The 15,673-nt window shown below is 42.4% G+C and overlaps 1 protein-coding gene and 1 long non-coding RNA gene across 3 annotated transcripts in view; one reads left to right on the top strand and one right to left on the bottom strand.

The window, feature by feature from the left end:
- Window positions 1-15,673, top strand: part of LOC149578556 (uncharacterized protein ycf23-like) — a 215,891-nt gene that overhangs the window by 175,047 nt on the left and 25,171 nt on the right. Inside the window, exons 6-7 of the mRNA XM_089829810.1 lie at window positions 13,368-13,457; window positions 13,579-13,686. Coding sequence (XP_089685936.1) covers window positions 13,368-13,457; window positions 13,579-13,686 — 198 coding nt within the window. The remainder of the gene's footprint in view (window positions 1-13,367; window positions 13,458-13,578; window positions 13,687-15,673) is intronic.
- The window catches only part of LOC149578557 (uncharacterized), a 113,349-nt gene that overhangs the window by 71,242 nt on the left and 26,434 nt on the right, over window positions 1-15,673 (bottom strand). The window lies entirely within an intron of this gene.

Consider the following 15,673-nt stretch of genomic DNA (forward strand, 5'->3'; position numbering starts at 1 on the left):
TTCTATGCTAAGCACCTTCTAGAAATCTGTGATGGGATTATTGTTTGTCCTAGCTACCCATCTTGACGTTGGTGTCATGCCTTGTGTATCTCTCTAGGGTCCTTTAGAGTTGGTTCTCATCGTCTTCAGGCTCAGACTGACCATCATATGGACTACAGAGAACGAATCCATCAGTTGTGTACTTTAGTGAAGGTCGAGATAGAGACACTTTATTGTCCGTTGCCCTATCTTTTATGAGATTAGAGGGAGATTTCATTGTCTAATTCGGGACCTTTTTATCTTTCAACTTTCTTCAGCTACATGGACCAGTGGTGTCTTGCACTTTAATCTTCAGGAGGATTGCTCCACAATAGTACTTTACAGTCACTATTTCCTTACTGACATACCTTTGATCAACTCGTTATTGCTTTTTTCTCACTCTTATTTGTGTCACATGGTCTGAAAAGGCTGTCCAGTACTATCGGTAATTCCAAGTCTGTTAGACCCCGAATAGTTTCGTTCGATAACGATACTCCTCCAAGAGCTCACATAGACAGATCAGGGCTTACGTCCACCTATAGTCTTATCCGTCTGTGATCGATTTCTTTTTGCCAACAAAGGACTTCTAGTCTTTTCCTTGGCATTTCTCTGCAATTCTTCTTGTTTCTTGTTTCTTTTTTTCTTTTCTCAGACAACATTTGGTGCTCTTGCTTTTGTCAGCTATCTCGTTGTAAACTCTCAGTCCCATAGACCTTTTGTGGTCTTTTGTTGGACATTAATATTATTATCTTATTATCTTATCTTGGTTGTAGAAGGTTAATACTTTATCCACTACAGATGTAGAGTATGTTGTTGCTACAGAGGCAGCCAAGGAGACGTTATGGCTTTAGTTCTTCATGGAAGATTTGGAACATCCATAGAGGGATAATTATTAGTTTACAAATAGCCATAGTGCCATTCATCTTGCCAAGAATTCTGCTCTACATTCAAAGACAAAACACATACAATTGCGGTACCATTTCATTCGGACAGTCAAAGATGGAGAAGATACATATAGATGATAATCCAACATATATGTTTACCAAGGCAGTAACAAGGGAGAAGCTGAACTCCTCTTCAACTTTGGTTGGTTTTCTAGATTGTATAGAATAAAAGAACAATAGAGTCCAAGATAGTTTGATATTCTAGTGGGAGATACAGGTTTAGTGGTGCTATGATTAGTCTCCAAGTAGGAGGTTATTGTTATAGAGTTTGATCGGTCTCGAAGTGGGAGATTGTTATGATAACGGAGTCAAGGGGAGCGCCCCTTGCGGGGTCATGGGGTAGCGCCCCAAGTGTGCTCCCTGTCACAGTACAGGGTGGGGTCGAGGGGCAACGCCCTCATGGGGGTTTTTGGGGGCAATGTCCCCGAAGTAAAAAGTGACTACTATTGTAAAAGATGTTGGCTACTATTTTTCTATTGGATGACTTATTCTAACCCTAATTTTGTAAGCAACAAAAGCTTGTATAAAATGGCTTAGGGTTAGGAATTTCATTATGTATGATGAGATTGTGGCTTTTTGCTGTGTTGAGCTATAAGGGATTGCAGATTGTAATCACTGGATAATAATAATATTGAACTCGCTATTGGTGGACGTAGCCCAGGGATTGGGTGAATTACATTAAATCTTTGTGTCTTGTGTTCTCTTTTGTGCGATTTATTATTTTCTGATATTGGTTAAATTTGCATGTAATTGTTATTTTTGTCTATGGTTGATCCTAACAGACCATGATTGAGAAGGTAAAACATTCTATACAAGCACATGAGAGTGACCCCACACAAAGCGAAGCCTTATGCAATCAAGTGGAAGCAATCATCCACCATTGTTGGGAGAAGATGGCTACCCCATTGCACCTCCTTGCATATGCTTTATCTCCTAGGAATTATTGCGAGGAGGCACTTGGTGTTGGTTCCCAATATGATAGATTGGAATCTTACGAATCTTGCCAATTTGATGCTGGGATATCCAACTGGTTATGGCCAACTTGACAAGATCAATCAGTTTGATCTTCTGCACTTCTGGCTTTGCAAGGCCAAGGTAGGTGCACCTAATCTTGAATGTTTTGTGAACACCATCTAAGTTGCTAGTTCTTTTGCTGATGAAAGGAATTGGAGTGTCGTCGGTCTGTATTCTGTAGCTGACTGGGTTATGCAATCGGAGATTTTGTATTTGGTAGCCGACAGGTAGATTAGGATTGTTTTCTAGCCGACGGACCCCTTCGGGAAGGTTCGGCAGAAAGTATTTATACCTCGTCTGGGTACATTGTAAATCATCTTATCTGATCTAATCTTTTGCTCTGTATGTAACCTGTTGGCATATGCGAATAAAGAAGTACCATTGCTGCTGTTCTTGTTCATTATCTGTGTGCATTAGTTAATTAATCTATGCGGTAAACATTTGGCGCCGTTGCCCTATGAACCTGGAGGGAGGGAGGAATGAAGATTAATGCCAAATCAGCTTAACAAAGATCGAAATAAGATAAAGGGAAAAGATGGCATACGTACTGCGCAAGAAAATTTAATTTTGGCACAGCAAGCTGAACGCAGAAGGAGGTTCCAGAAGATTACCGACGAACACAGAAGCGCGGAAGAATTGTTGGAGGAGACTCGACAGTGCGTGGAATTGGTGGAGGAAGCAAGGGAGGAGTTTTTGAATTTGTATTCGCCAAGGGAAGAGAGCCCTGACGGAAGAGAATCGACTCGCACAGCTTGGAGTGCTGAAGGAGCAAGAGCGTGGAGTGAACTCTTCGTTCGGGATACGCTTCCGGAAGGGACAACTTCAGAGGATCCTTCACCACCGTTCGTAGCTGTTGAGACCGCCGGTGTGGGAGAATAGTCCACCGGTGTGGGAGTACAGACCGCCACTGTGGGAGAACAATTCGCCGGTGTGGGAGACCAGTCTGCCGGTGTGGGAGTACAGTCTGCCAGTGTGGAAAAACAGTCCGTTGGTGTGGGATTGTAGCCCGCCAGTGTGGGAACGCAAAGCCATGGTGTGGGAGTGAATAGCTCCAGTATTGCAGGACTGAATAACACCCGTACACAAAATCTAGTAGTGATGGCAAGACCAAAAGAAAAAGCTATCGAAGTTTGATGGCGATGGTATGGCCAATCCCATTCGACATTGCAAGACATATGAGACGATTTGGAGGGCAAATGGCATAACAGATATAAACAAATGGGTCCGGCAATTTCCAGCAACCCTACGGGGTGTTGCAATTGACTGGTTCGCCGATGCAGATCCCCAAAACTTAACCACTTGGGATAACTTGAAGGAGTTTACAGCGGAATTTCAACTACTCTGCAACGACAATGAAATTGTAGCAGAGATATACAATACAAGACAAGGGAAAAATAAGACAATCTGAGTCTATGCCAGAAAGTTGAAGGACTTGATCAACAAAATGGAGAATAAGCCAACTGATGGATTACAGAAAAGGTGGTTCATTGAAGGCCTACACCCGAAATTGCAAAAGAAAATGAAGATCGTGCTGCCGTCCACATACACTGAAGCGTACAACCGGGCACTGAACTTGGAGAGTGAGCAAAAGACGAAAAAGAAGAAGAAGAAGAGTAGCTCCTCTGAGTTAGACGACGATGCATCCTGGGAAGAAGAAAGTAGCGATGAGAAAAACAACAGTAAGAAGGTCCAAGCCCTCTGATCACAGAAGGAGGTAAAGGATAATAACCCCAATGCCCAATATGTCCGAATAAGCTTTAAGCAAAGAACATGCAAAAAGAAGCAAAGGGAAGCGAATTATGGTGCACAGAATGTAAGGCAGAAGGTCACACAAAGGGCACCTGTCCAAAAAACCAGTTTTGCAATATTTGTTAGATCATGGGACATTCCACAAAAGAATGCCCCTTCAACATGAAAACCAGAGGCCCTCAACAGGTGTTCCTGGCACAGGAGGCTTCCGCGTTTGGAGGGAGCAGGAATACAAGCACGAAGGGTGCCACGTCTGGAGGATACAGGAATGATAGATGCGGGCAAAACAACAACAATGTGAACAATAACAATAATAGTAGTGGGAGGAGTCGAATTCAGTATGATGCAAACGGACGACCAATTGTTCAATGCCGAGCTTGTAATTTGTGCGGTCACTTTGCTCGGGAGTGCACAACAGCTACCACATCAAAATTGTTATGCAAATGGTGCGGACTAGGCGATCATGAAGATGCCAAGTGCCCAAAATCTAGAGTAAACTTGATCACTGTCGAGATGGATGAAGAGGAGGTTTAGGCAATTACGTAGAGGCAAGCAAAAGGGTACCTAGACCTGGCAGAAGAAAAGAGGAAATTTGGGGAAGCACGGGTAGAGATTGAAAAGGCATCGCAGGCGAAAGACCTTGCAATTGAAAGACACCACCAGCACCTCGGCAAGGAACGCTGCAGAACAAAACATCATACGATAGATTTTACAAATGGAGGTACGCGTCAAAATAAATGATTTGCTTCTTACAATGCCTCAGCTCAGATCGGCAATCACAAATATTGCGCCAACGACAGGAGAACTAGGAAGAGCGAAGGAAATTACCGCGAGTGGAGAAGACCCAATGCCGTTGGCACTTGCATCCGGACGACATTCAACAGTCGTCGAGATGAGGATTCTAGGAAGTGTGCTGACGGACACAATTGTCTATAGTAGGTCCGGTGTGAACGTCTTACCTAAGGATACTTGGAGGAAGTTGGGACAACCGATGTTGTGGCCACCTACATTTCAGTTGCTGACAGCAGACCAACATGGCATAAAACCTCTTGGCGTTCTGATGGCACAATCGGTGGCAATTGGCACACAGCCTTTCCTGCTTGACTTTGTCATCATCCCGTTGAAGAGAAAAGGATACGACGCCATTCTGGTTCGTGGATGGCTTATTCAAGCCAAAGTTAAGCACGACTAGAAGAGAAACACTTTATCACTAGAAAGCAAAGGGAGAAAGTTCGTCATTGATTTGCACACTCAGATGGTGGGAGAATAAGCTTTGTCATCAGATTTCGAAGAGGAAGATGAAGGGAGGTAGTGTATGGAACCGGATCAGGAGGGAGTCCTGCGGTTGGAAGTTGGATCAACAAATGACGATTTGGATTTGGTCAACGGTCTCTACCACTGGCAAATAGAGGACTACGAACTGTTCCAAAGCTGCAAGTACTGACAATTGAGGAAGGTCCGAGGGAAGATGAATTTCGAAGAGAATTCACCAAGATAAAGGAGGGGGATGCCCCGTTGGATGTCACACATGCCCATACATTCAGTGAGGGGGAAACAATCAAGTATAATGAAGCCACATTGCAAACTATGAATTTGGGAGACGAAGTTGAACCAAGAAACATATTGGTGGGAGATAACTGGGATCTAGTATTGAAAGCAACAACATTCAAAATATTCTTGGAATATAAGGATGTGTTTGCATGGACATACAAGGATCTGAAGGGAATACCTCTAGAGTTGTGTGTGCACCGCATCCCACTGGTTGAAGGAGAAATGCCGGTATGGAAGCGACCCTACTGAATGAATAAGAACTATGTGGCACGAGTTACGAAGGAAATCAATCGGATGCTGGAAGCGGGAATTATTTTCAAAGTGCAGACAAGTGACTGGGTGCCCCCTATAGTTACCTCACTGCAGAAGGATACCACCCAAATCCGTATTTGTGTTGATTTTAGATGTCTTAATGCAGTTACAATCAAGGATCCCTTTCTAATTCCATTTACAGACAGCATCCTCGAGGAGGTCGCTGGACATGAAATTTACTCCTTTATGGACAGGTTCTTTGGATACAATCAGATCTCTATAGCGGAGGAGGACAAGTTGAAGACAACATTTGTTGTCGAAGATGGGGTGTATGCATACAATCGAATGCCATTCGGCCCTTGCAACGCGCTTGCCACCTTTCAACGGATTATACTGCACATCTTTGACAAGATGTCCGTGGGAAACTTCAAGGTGTTCCTCGACGATTGGTCTGTATTCAGTGCGGAGGACAGACATCTGGCAGCACTCAGTGAATGTATGGAAAGATGTTGCAGGGCGCGGCTAGCGTTGAACCCCAAGAAGTGCAGATTCATGGTTCCGCAAGGAAGACTGCTTGGACACATCGTCTGTAAGGAAGGATTGAGGACCGACCTGGACAAAGTGAGTCATCTTGGAAATGCAGCCATCCACTAATGTGACGGAGGTTAACTTGCAAAGGAGAATCATTCAAATGGGAAAAAGAGCAGGATGAGGCATTTGAAGGGCTGAAGGTACGACTGGGTATGACAGCCATCTTGGCATATCCGGATTGGAATAAGGAGTTTCATGTTCATGTCGGCGCCTCCAACAATGCGATCGGGGCAACCTTGGCACAGACAGGTAACCACGGGTTGGATCATCCAATATACTTTGCCAGCCGTCTGTTATCAAAAGCGGAGTAGAACTACAGTACGACTGAACGAGAAGCATTGGGAATGGTCTACGTCGTGTAGAAATTTCGCCATTATTTGCTGGCCACACCGTTCGTGTTCTATGTCGATGACCAGCCTCTGTTGTACATGATCAATAAACCTGTCATCCAAGGAAGAATCAGCAGATGGCTACTTCTGTTACAGGAGTTTACCTTCAAAATCATTGTACGGCCGGGGAAGAAACATGTCGGCGTCGACCACCTGTCACGGATCAAAATAGGGGAACCGGCGGAAGGTGTGAATGACGACTTCCCTGACGAGCAGCTGTTTCAAATTGCAGTACTGCCGGGATGGTATAGGAGTATTGGGGAATACCTGTCAATAGGACAGTTTCTAAGTGGAATGCCACCAAATGAAAGGCGCAAGTTGATAATCAGGAGCCGTACCTTCCAGTTGATCAACGGATTACTCTACAAAATGGGGCCAGATCATATCCTCTGACGGTGTGTATAGAAGAAGAGATACCGCGGGTGTTAAAAGAAGCACACGAGGGTCCAACAGGAGGACACATGGGACCTAACACCACGGCGTAGAAGATATTACTCGTAGGACTCTAGTGGCCGACAATGTACAACGACGCACAAGAATGGGTCATCGGGTATGACACTTGCCAACGGGCCGGGAAGCCGCTAAAAAGAGACTTTATGCCACTTGACCCCTCCCACGCGTAGGAACTCTTTGAATGGTGGGGATTGGATTTCATTGAACCTCGGAACGTGAGCAGGACTAGGCGGTGCTAGTACATTATTGTTGCAACGGAGTACCTGACCAAGTGAGCAGAGGCACGCGCATTATCAGATAACTTGACCGTAAGCACAACCAGGTTTATGTATGAGCAGATCATTATCAGGTATGGAATTCCATTACAGTTAACAAGTCATAGGGGTGGACATTTTGTTAATCATGTCATTCGACTGCTCACCACCAAATTCAAGATTTGTCATTCATTGTTGAGTCTGTACTACCCAAGAGCAAACGAATAGGCCGAGGCTACAAATAAAATTCTGGTATCAATTATTTACAAATCTTGCGTAGTTGAAGGAGAAGATTGGGAGGACAACCTACCCTCAGCTCTTTGGGCTTATTACATAGTGTACAAGGTGACGACAAGGCACACACCATTCCAATTAATGTTCAGATAGGAGGCAATGGTACCAACGGAATTCATGATTCCGAGCCTACGAATAGCACTAGAGAATAAGCTAGGTGACATGGAAAGCTTAAGGGAGTAGTTGCATAATCTGAATAAGCTTGAGGAGAAGTGATTGCTCTCGCAGTGGGCGACGGAGGTGATAGAATAGACGGAAGGCATGGCATGACAGGCATCTCAAACTCAACAGGTTTCAGCCAGGGCAGTTGGTATTGAAGTATGACGGACGGAATGAGATTAAGCCAGGAAAGTTTAAGGTCAGATGAGTCAGACCATACTAGATCCGAGAGGTCGGTGACAATGGAGCAATTAAATTGTGGACCTAGGACAAGCAAGAAGTGCCTCAGGCAGTCAACGGATCAAAATTGAGGGTATACCATGAAAGAAAGAGCTCGTTGTTGCAGAATGACAAACCCTGACAGGCTCCCTCATCCTCCCAGGTTGGCAAGGTCGGAGGAGAAACTTGAGCAATTGTTTTTTGTATTTAAAATAATAATAATAAATAAATAAATATATATATATATATATATATATATATATATATATATATATTTGAAAAAAATACTGGGAGGAAGAGTTTCGGCGAACACAACCTGCGGATAGCTTTCAGCGGGTGGTCCCGTGGACCCCTTCCCACGGTGTTCTGATTCTCGCGGATGCACTGGTTCCGCGGGCTCTGCCTTCTCCACGGATGGTTCTCCGCGTTATTTTTTCGTAGACTTTTCTATTGCTCCTGCAGACTTCTTTATCTTCCCGTGATCCTTTCCACGTGGTGCTTCATTTTGCTTTCCGTGGACACTTCTATTTTTCCCGCAGACACGAACTGGTTTCGCGGAATGTTCTCTTCCCTCACGTGTTGGTTCCTCCCACGATTGATGTTCGGGTTCCCGTGCAAGTCTTAATCCAATTGCACTGCCCTCAATTTTTCTAGTTAATTGTGCAAGGCTCGGAAGCTCCTCCAGCTCTGGGCAGTGCCATATAGACAGATGTTCAAGGTCTATTGATAGTGCTTCGATCTATGTTAACTTATCATTACACATAAGTGTAAGATTCTCAAGGTGTGGATAACGGTATTCAGAAACTGAAATCCTATGCACAGTGGTATATTGTAGATCCATTTGCTTCAAATTGCTCAATACGAAAGATAAAGACCCTTCCCCAAATTGAGCTCACTTATTTGGCACTCACATATTTCTAAATTCTTGAAGCAGTTAAGATGCTTAATGGAGGGCGGTAAAAACTTTAGCTTGGACACCCGCTTCGGCGGATTGAAGTTAGATGTGATATTGTATTCTTGCTTAGCGGACACCTTTAGCGAATGTTCTTATTCTCCAGCCTATGGTAGTACATTGAAATGTATCACCACTGCAGAATGATAACCAAATTTATATTCATGTGAATCAAAGATAGCTGTCAACTAGGGTCTCTTCAGCTTCTATGCATTTGCCATATCTTCCTGTTGTGGAATGCAATCACAGCAACATATGACCTTCTAAGGCGTCTCAAGCATAATGGGAGCTATTCAAGATTTCTTCCGAGGTTATCTGTTGCCTTATTTTTTCGCGGGAAAGGTGTGCTTGTGCCCTCTGATTCACTACCGCATGTTCTTTTACCTCTTCCATGGGGTGGGATTTATGTTGTAACGGAAGGAGAAGCCCTCTATTAAAGGGAGGAAAGAAGTCATTATTATGGAATCAGCCGAGAAACAGAAGTGGAAAAACCAGTTGAAGACAAGTATGGAGAAGAATGCAAGTGTTTTAGCTTTTGGAATCCGAGTTGCAAGACCATCCGCCTCCAATAGTAAAAAAACAAAAAGTCAGGGTAGAGTTCACTCATTTCACTATCCAGTTTGAGGGACTCAATGGCAGCTAATGCCGGAAGTGGTGGCAGGAAACTCTAGACATCGACCTCGTTAAGCAAATTTTGATATGGGCACAGGTGCATTGGGCCATCTAGCTTCCAGTTTTTTCTATCCAATTATTTGAATCAGTTTTGCAAACCATGATAGAAGCATATAATCGGTAGAACAGAACGAGCACATTTTTGTATAAAAAGCATCGGATGACAGTTTCTTTTAGACTAGGGATTTCACGAGGGTTTTTGGCATTCTTGGTCCTAGAGGTAAGAAGGTGGAAATCAAGAATCACAAGCTCTTTCAAGAACGGAAAGAACATTGGATTCGATTAGTGGGCCGCGATCTTACACCTGACGAGATGGAGTCAGTTATCAAGGGGTTTAAATGCAGAGGACTTCGGCGAGATCTTATTCGGGAAGGCCATTGGAGGTGCATTATGGACATTATCAAGAGCAAGCTGACAGGAGCAACTCGGGCTTCAGATATAGCATTGCCGCAGATAGTATTCATTAATGGCATCATGAATGATACGATGTTGACAGGATGGAGGAGTTCATGACACTCCAGCACCGCACATTCTTTATGCCGTATCATGCCATTGGCTTGTTTCTGGAGGCAGTGGTTATCAGATACCCATGGATGATTTTGAGGCACCACCTCAAGGAAAGTTGGCATAGGGAGAGCCTTCGATATTTTATTGGCGACATCTGGACACGGGTGGGACAACAGCGGGATAGAAGAAGGTATTTCGGGGATTGTAGGTGGCTCACGGGGACACTGACAGCGGACGGGAGGAGACTTCGGAGAGCAGCGGGGCAGAGTATGAGGAAGACATTACTTCCGCAGAGGTTGGCAGTGAACCAGCAGATAGTGAGCCCACATTTTTTACCCCGCCGTAGTTGTCAACTTCGGCGCACTTGTCCGCTTCCACTTCACACATTCCTCCTTTTGGTTAGCGTCATGCACCGGTCATGATGACCCCACCGGCGGTAGCAGATGTCCCACGGGCAGTGGCTGAGGGTGTCCCACTAGCAACAGATGTTGTTGCACTGATGACCGCACCAGGTGTTACTTTCTCCATGGCCGTAGCAGATGTTCCAGTTGCACTAGTGGAGCCAATCTCGCAGAGGGTGGAGTTGCTAGCGCCAGAGGCAGAGCCCCAGGTTCGCTTGGATGTGATTGACTGTGATGCAGTCGTCACTGTTTCGTCTTCCTTGTTAGCAGCCGCCAAGCCAGTACAGACAGTCCAGTCAGCCCAGCCAGCATAGCAGGAGAGCATGGAGGCTACAAAGTCAGAGCAGCCGGAGGTGATGGATAGAGCTAGTGCTTTCTTGAGATAGCAGTTCCGACTCATCCCTGCCGAGGTGGGTCCGTCCATCCAGTCCCCTGAGCACCCAGGAGTATCAACTACAGTACCAAAGCCTTAGGAGGTGGGGATGCCATAGGCCGAGGTTGCGCCGAGAGCAGAGGAGGCCGCACTGAAAGTGGGCATGGTCCTCGCAGATGAGGAAGAGAATAGTGATGCCGAGTGGACGATGGAGGGTTTGGCAAAGGAGGATTATGGGTCGGATGAGGATAGGTGCAAGGACTACCTCAAGGCTCTGAAGGTTGCGCTAAAGAAGGGGACACGATGTGGCATTGCAGGCTATGACTCGGTGGAGGGAGTAGCATTTGGTTCGAGCTTACATCAGGGGGATCTATCCATAGCGGTTGTGTTCATGTTTTGAGGAGAGAGGTTGGCCAGTAGTTGAGACACCGGAGATGTTGGCAGATTGGGCCACTGAGCCAGAGTTGGGGCCGCGCAACACTCCGCTGGAGAAGCTGGCACATGAGATTGTGGGACTGTCTAAGGAGGTTTATTACGCTCGCAGGCGCGCGGACGTGGACAGGGCAGCGGATAGGATTACAACTGAGAGATCTCTGGCGGTTGAGAGGGAGGCTAGAGAGAAGTTAGTGGCAGATTTGATCAGTCAGTAGGCAGCATGGGCAACTGAGCGGGCAGCTTTGTTGAGGGATAAGGAAGCGGCTATGCATGATAAGGATGCAGTAGAACATGAGTTGCAGTTAGTCAAGACATAGGCTATGGATGTGGCGCTTCTCCTGAAGGAGGCCGTCGAGGTTAATTCACAGATATAGAAGGATTTGAGCATCTGGACGGAGTAGGTCTATGAGTTGTGTTGGCAGCAACATTCTTCAGGGGCACCACCTTCTCTCTAGTATTTTTTGTTTTGTTCTATGTGGGTTGTCTCCTATTTTGTTAGTTGTTAGGAGATGACTTTTCTTTTTGGGGGGGATGATGTCATCAACAGATTTTGTATTCTGTAGCCGACTGGGTTATGCTGTTGAAGATTTTGTATTTGGTAGCAGACGAGTAGATTAGGATTGATTTCTAGCTGACAGACCCCTTTGGGAAGGTTCGGCGGAAAGTATTTATACCTCCTCTGGGTACATTGTAAATCATCTTATCTAATCTGATCTTATGCTCTGTATGTAACCTGTTGTCATATGCAAATAAAAGAGTACTGTTGCTGCTGTTCCTGTTCATTATCTATGTGCATTACTTAATTAATCTATGCGGTAAACATGGAGTACATACTCCTTTATCCATTTAGTGAAGCGCAACGTGTTGGGTTGCAAGAAAGCTGAGGACTTGGTCTTTGTCCACACCAACTTGCATCTTTTGTCATGTAAGAATGATCATTACGAGGAAGGTACAACAAAGCTTTGGGATGTAGCCCTTGAGTGTATGGATTTGGATGCAACACTTCATGATTTTAGTATGCTCGGAGATGGTGATGATGACAGCATGGCACGTGGTGCATCTAGCATAAGTGGAACCATTTATGGTTCAAATGATCTTTCTACAATTGGAGATGATGATGATAATGTGGAATTTCTTGTGAAGCCTTATGATTTAAACTCTGATGCATATTAGTTGATTGAATCTTCAATCATGAACTAAGTTTTTATTTTATTGGAATCTTGAACATGACCATTTGGTTATAACTTATTGTCTAAACTCTAATGTTGAACAAATACATATTGATATTAATTTTGAAATATCTTGAATTTTGATTAAGGGTGAAGTATCATAGCAATACTATCAAATGATTTGTTTTTGTATATTTCTTGCATTTCTTTGCGTATATGTGTGTGTGTGTACACACGCTTCCTCTTGCATCAGCATCCAAAATTATTTATTTCCCGCATCCTGTATCCAGTTCCCAAATCTGCATCCGAATCGGTAACTTAGGTTGGATGGATAGTTTGAACTTTGAACTAGCTTGTTAGAGTTGGATGATGATTGTCAAGCTTGGGATTTTGGGTTCTCTTTGATTGTTTCTTTTTTAATAGCATTTTTTTCAACAAGCATAAAAGTGCATCAATTCCCATATATTTGATGCCTAATTTTTGAATGGGCTGTTTGGAGGACATGTGCATAGTGCTTTTAGTAGGATGGTCTATGGTGAAAGTTTATAAAGCATGCAAACTTTCTAATATATTTTTCTTTCCAGATCTTGTATATAGTAACCTATTTCAAAAATTCTAAATACTTTTTGAGCCTTTTTCTTTTCTTTTAAAGTTAATATATTTGTATTTTGCTCCAAAGAAAACCTATCATAGACTGTGTTCTGTCCATGCACAATAGAACCATGATACACGTTTACTTGTAGAACTCATTTCATGTTTATTTTCTTTATAGAATGGTTCTTATGGCCTCTAGGAACCTGCTATGTTATGTCAGAATTATGATATTCTTATTATATCAGCTTCTTTGAGTAGTAAGACTGGGTAACTGTACAGTATATAAATATGGTATTTTTACATCTTTGAGATGAATATGATGTCTAAATGTATATCTCATGATTATCTTGGTGCAAGTATTAACTATTTTCCTACAGATAATGCAACTTACAATGAAGACTAGACAACTGCTTCCATCTGTTGTACTTTCTGTCACTGTGCCACATACTTTGAGCCTTACTGACCAGGTGATTGCCAATAAATTTTTGTTATAGCTTTGTATTCAGGTACTTGTGTGGCACTAGTTCTCATTATTCTAGTAGGTTGCTCTCCTCAATTCTAATGACAATCCAAGTTGATTGATAACAGGTGAATTTAGCGGAATCATTGGAAACAGAAGGTGTAGACATAATTCAGACCGAAGGAGGAACAAGTTCAGATCCATCATATCCAGGGGTGCAGGGTCTAATTGAAAAGGTGATCAAAACCTCTAAAGCTTCTATGTTAAAGGCCAGATACTGTTATTGAATCACATATCTTATATCTAGATAGAAGTTTTTTGTCTCATGAATACCTTTTGGAAACACTCATCTCAATTTATTTACATATCTTCAATCCAAATGAATTTGTTTGATGCTTTTTTACTTTAAATGGATGTTAACATCATTTTAAGGAAAAGTGTTTCCAACCAAGGATGAGAAGTCAATGCTTTGTGTAGAAGAGGTAAGTAAATTCCCTCAAATGCAAAGTGTAAATACTTAATCTGTACGCAAAAGTTCACACAACTTACAAACCTCTTTCACTCATCTAGAAACATTATTTTAAATGGAATGACTATGTGAAACTCGATGTGTGTTTGTGAGCTGAATTTCTTACAAATAAATTCTATTTTGCAATTAAATTTCCTCTAAATATTAGTTGTATAGGTTTGTGCATTGTTTGTTTTTCATAATTTGGTGTTGTAGAGCATAAGCTTTGTCAAATTAACTACAAAGAATCTGGTCTATCATTGTGATACTAAGAGTATCTCAATGAAGATTGTTTGATATTGCTGTCCATCCAAGGAGCATTAATAAAAGTAATGAAAAATAGGATTTTTCTATGCATTCTCACCAAATTTGGTTATAGCAGGTTGGTGCAAGAGACTAAAGAAATAATGAAACTGAAACCACTATCAAATTTGACAACTATTTTTATTTAGTTAGCTTATGTTACTTGATTAGAGTTGCTTTTGATAAAGAATCGTGTAGCTTAATTCAACTTTCCAAAGTGGAATAACATTTCTGAGTTGGAAAATTCATTTTAAATATAACAATTTCAAGCAAGACAAGATGCATGTGTAAATATAATGCAAATAATTGTATGAGTATTATTTTCTTCTATTTTAGTTTTTACATAGAGTAGAATTCATGCAACCATTTATCGGCTTCCTTTTATCAAGAACTTTGTTATTGAACTTTTCAGATTCTTGAGTGCTGAATCTTAAAACTCAGATTGACTTATTGATCCAAAAAAAATAGAAAAGAAGCTCAGATTGACCTTCTTTTTAGCACAGATACAAGACTTGGCTCAACGGGCTAATATTTCATTGAAACTAGGATTTGGTATTGTAATGTCCCCAATTTTTAATAAAATATTTTAATTAGGCTATTAATTAAATGGTCCTAAAAATTAAATAATATCACAAGGACTTATTTAATTAATAAAGGGTCCCAATTTTTATTAATTATCCATAGGTGTTTTCCGTGTTGTCATTCTTTTGTTAACCCTCGAGAATTTTCTTTAAAGGGGTATCTATGTGCGGCATGTAGGATGTCAGTATGCAATTTAGATTATTTTTATTATATTGCGAATACGTGTTGGGGTTGAGTTCACCATTTTAGAATTGCAAGACCTTCCCTACTTGGCTATCATAGTTTCAGTGGGATTTCCTCACCCTATTCCATCCCTTGTATTACTTTGTTCGGATTTGGCAAATTGGACCACCATTCTTGGCTGCAGATATTATTGTTTCTGGAATCAATACAATTTGATGTTCAATGTACAAATCTTGTACATTGTGACAAATTTGCTATATATATTTGATATTTTCAGTGGCTTATAAATAATTGCATAGTCACATTGGACGGGTCCTGATAGCTTGTACTCTTGTCTGTACCATCTTATACTTTTGTACAACTCTTGGAAGTTACAATCCATCCCCCTACTTACTAAATGTCCTGCTTTATAGTGCATCCTCCTGCTTTATAATCCATCCTCCTACTTATTGCACATCCTTCTCCTTTACAATCCATCCTCTTTCTTTAACACATGTCTTGCTTTACAGTTCATCCTCCTTTACCGTACGTCCTCCTGCTTTATAGTCCTTCCTCTTGCTTTATTGTACGTCTTTCTTTCAATCCATTCTCCTTTACTATACATTCTCTCTACCCTCACTTTCATCTATTCGATCTACCATCTCATT

The sequence above is a fragment of the Cupressus sempervirens genome, chromosome 1 (assembly GCF_028749045.1).
Source record: "Cupressus sempervirens isolate cs-2001-9-10 chromosome 1, ASM2874904v1, whole genome shotgun sequence".
Classification (NCBI taxonomy): Eukaryota; Viridiplantae; Streptophyta; class Pinopsida; order Cupressales; family Cupressaceae; genus Cupressus; species Cupressus sempervirens.